This window comes from Medicago sativa, chromosome 5, assembly GCF_051527215.1.
Source record: "Medicago sativa cultivar Bolivia chromosome 5, Bolivia_mono, whole genome shotgun sequence".
NCBI lineage: Eukaryota > Viridiplantae > Streptophyta > Magnoliopsida > Fabales > Fabaceae > Medicago > Medicago sativa.
The window spans coordinates 9541252-9544891 of record NC_140753.1 but is presented as its reverse complement, the minus strand read 5'-3'; the positions used below and the strand labels follow the sequence as shown (position 1 = coordinate 9544891).

Below are 3640 nucleotides of genomic sequence, written 5' to 3'. Positions count from 1 at the left end.
ATCTCTTCCAGTTTAACTAGATGTTCCCGTTTAAATTAAACACCGAAAACACTCGGCTGCAGCTAATATTTAACTCGAAAAATTAGTCTATGTAGTTGCAGGTAAGGATACATGGTTCAGACATAAAAAAGTTTTGCGTTTCACAATCACAGTTGAGGATAAATCCGTAATTTGCTGTTCTGAACATAATTATTTTGCTTAAGACCGGTTCTCCACCAAACGGAATTCCTAAAACACAAACGCAAATACATGATGATGATGATTATTTTGATCTCAACCCCATGATCCCTTCATAATTTTCCACTTGCAAATAATCGCGTTTCCTTTGTTGTATGTAAATTCCAAACGCACTTTTCACTCAAAAGAATAATCCAAACGCAAACGCAAACGCAGTCTGCAGATGCAAAGTCATAATCGATCCTCATCCTCTTCCCATTCCTATTCCAACAAAACACCGTTTCTCCGTTTTCATCCCCCGTTAGTTACAACGACGTGTCATTCCCTTGTTTAATCAGATAACGGCGCCGTCAAATTCCCCGTTTTGAGATTCCCCCGTCACTATTAACGGAGACTGGACCACACACACCACTACGAAAAAGCAATCATCCAATCCTAACCGTTCAATTTCTTATCATCACACATTTTCGTCGTCTCCGTACTCCACGCGCGTTATCAACACTCTCTCTATCTCGCATACTCTCTCTCTCTCTCTCTCTCTCTCTCTCTCTCTCTCTACAAAGCCAGAAAAATCGCAGAAAAAGCACTATAACACCTGAAAAGCCAGAGTGAGGTGTGAATAGAAATTCGTTTCGCAGTTTCAGACTCCCGTACTTCGCTGAATTTCATCATCAATGGAGATTTCTTCTCAGGTTGTAGGTGTCAGGACTCGCGCTCAAGCTGCATTAGCCATGGATGAAGCTACAACTTCATCTCCAAAAACTTCAAAGAGAAGAAAAATCAACAACAACCGAAAATTCTCAACACCGACGATTCTTCCGCAACCGGTAAAAGATGAAAAATCCTCCGGTGATATCTCCGATGAAGAATTTCCCGCGTCCTGTTGTTCAAGCAATGGATCCGTTCAACTCGATGAAGAAAGGATCAAATCGTTAGATCTAGAGGTTAGAGAAATTCAATTTGAATTTTATGAACTGAAATGAACAATTTAATGCGGTTATTTATATATTTTGTTGAACTTCTTAATTAATTTCAGTACTTGTCACGTTTTTTTCTTCAGTAATTATTATTCATAATTTTATTCTCATTTTTTCCTAACGCATTAAACGTTTCTATTTACAGGTGGAGAGCGCGCAAGTTGAAACGTCGACGTGCAATTACAGTGAAGAAGAATTTCAGAGGTTTTTGAAATTTGAATTTGCTTTGGATTCTTTGAGTTAGTTATAGTTTTTGAGTTAGGAAAAAAAAAAATAAACATGATGAAATAAATGAGTATGTTTCTAACAGCCACAATTTTTTCCGTTCAAAATCGTAGTAACTGATTTGATTCTTCTCTCTCATATGTGTGTGTGTATATAACTAACTTTACGCGTTCGCATTTTCATTTCATATCAAAATTCTGAAACAGAATATTTTGTGAGTGTAGGAGAGAGATGAGTCGTTCAAACGAGTTTGAGTCAATGGAAACAAATTCTAACCGCCCGATTTCTTCTCCAAAAAATATGCCAACGGAATTTGAGCTTGAAGAATTTTTCTCTGCTGCCGAGAAAAACATTCAGAAAAAGTTTCAAGAAAAGTAAGTTCAATATTCATTTTCTCTTCATGTCTGCTTTATTTTTCAAAATTCAGATTATGATTCTTGAAGAATGATTTTGCAGGTATAATTATGATATTGTGAAGGATGTTCCATTGGAAGGACGCTACGAGTGGGTTCAGTTGAAGCCATGAACGTTAACAATAACATTATGATGATGTAGAATCTGTTCGAAAAGTTCGAACTTTCCACTTTGCTGACATTTTTTCTTACTATTTTAGTTTAGGTATTTGAATTTGAATTTAATCTATGTTTAATGTCAGTTTGAGATTACTCTTTAATTTAATTAGTAGTGTATAGATTTAATATTTGGGATGTGGTGGGTTATTTATGGAAGAAAAAAGATTAAGGTAGTTTCGTTGGTTCGTTCTTTGAATGGGTTTTTACGAAGCTTAATTGTGCAGAATTTCTGTAAATTCACTCAATGAAGAACAAAACGATGATTTCATTCCATTCATATTTTATGCTCTCTCCCTTAAAATCCGTGTCCGTTTCTTTATTTTAACCTTTGCCATTAAAAAGGTACAACAAAGTCAGTGATTGTATGATTGCATATCCTCTTTTTTCTTTTGTTTTTTTATTCATACAGATTATGATTTCAGTGGAGTTATATATGTATAAAAAATTGCAAAAAGTGAAAAATGGTAAAAGGAAGAAAATTAACCAACGCATAGTGAAAAATCTGGGTAGAAAGAGTGATTGTTTTGGGATTGGGAGATGCAGAGGGACACGCAAAATGGCGTGTAAGGTACGTGCACGTGTTAGAGACGATGAGAAAAATTGATCTTATTACCCTCACCCCATGTGAGATGAGTCTTCCAATTTTGGAAATAAATCTACCAAATCCACTCTACTTTCACCAAGTACAACAAAATTTGTACATGAGTGAAAAATGGAGGAATATTTGTTATCGTAAAAGATGAAACTATTTGGTAGAATTTTGTTCAATCAAAATTCAAATTCTAGAACAATACATTACATTATTACTTCATAAATTAATTAAGCTATTTTGTTTTGTTTAATTTAATTTTTGCAATTGCATTTTGTTTGTTATTTATTTGGCCGTCGTTTTAGTTATGAAATTTTATAATGATTTGTTGCAAGTAACGCGGTAGGAACGTGATTGTCACGTCGTACTAGTTAGGTTAGGGGGTACTAGTATAGTATTAAGGCAATGGTTTATAGGGGTAGCAACAAGCAAGCACATGGGGTTAGGATTAAGATTCCTCTGCCTCATAGTGTGTGGAGTTCATGATGTGATTGTGGGTTGGTTTTGGGGATCATGGAGTGAGAAACAAACAGACTCGATACATACTTTTGCAGCAAGCAAAGCAATTTTTCATGACTCACACTGTTACTTTCCGTTATGCTATAATCATTGCATATTTCGTATCAACGAGGGTATGATTCGGTTAAGATATTATATCTTCATTCGCGCAGGAGAATCTTCATTCTTGCAAAATCTTTTTCACATTTTCGAAGGACATTTTTTACCTCCCTATTTTACCCCTAGTAATTAAAACCAATTGTACTACGAGTATAGATTGTTTCTACTTCCCTATTTTATTACGGAGAAAGTCTATCATGGTCACAAATATAAATGTATAGTGTTTGGGCACACATACATCAAAAGAATTTTTTTAATAATAAAAAAGAAATTGATAATAAAATGATTTAGCCTTTTGAAAAAATGGTTTTTGATGTGTGTGTGACCAAATACTATTCATTTGTATTTGTGTCCATACAAGAATGCCTCTTTATTATGTACTAAAAGAAGAAAAATAAAACATAGTTTTCAACTCGTGTTTAATTAGAAGGCAAATTTTCAGTGGGTACTACTATGGTATATATATAGATAAGATATGATCA

General features: G+C 34.4%; 1 protein-coding gene across 1 annotated transcript; it reads left to right on the top strand.

The window, feature by feature from the left end:
* Positions 1-765: 765 nt before the first annotated feature.
* Positions 766-2228, top strand: LOC146919820 (cyclin-dependent kinase inhibitor 6-like). Its single transcript, XM_085713218.1, has 4 exons — positions 766-1121; positions 1300-1358; positions 1604-1753; positions 1836-2228. The coding sequence occupies exons 1-4, from the start codon at positions 852-854 to the stop codon at positions 1903-1905; spliced, it is 549 nt and encodes a 182-aa protein (XP_085569344.1). The 5' UTR covers positions 766-851; the 3' UTR covers positions 1906-2228.
* The last annotated feature ends 1412 nt before the right edge of the window (positions 2229-3640 follow it).

Excerpts from the sequence above, each read along its gene's own strand:
- LOC146919820 (XM_085713218.1), top strand. The coding sequence starts at position 852 with ATGGAGATTTCTTCTCAGGTTGTAGGTGTCAGGACTCGCGCTCAAGCT. Across the intron at positions 1,122-1,299 it reads TCAAATCGTTAGATCTAGAG|GTGGAGAGCGCGCAAGTTGA; the intron begins GTTAGAGAAATT and ends TTCTATTTACAG. Across the intron at positions 1,754-1,835 it reads CAGAAAAAGTTTCAAGAAAA|GTATAATTATGATATTGTGA; the intron begins GTAAGTTCAATA and ends ATGATTTTGCAG.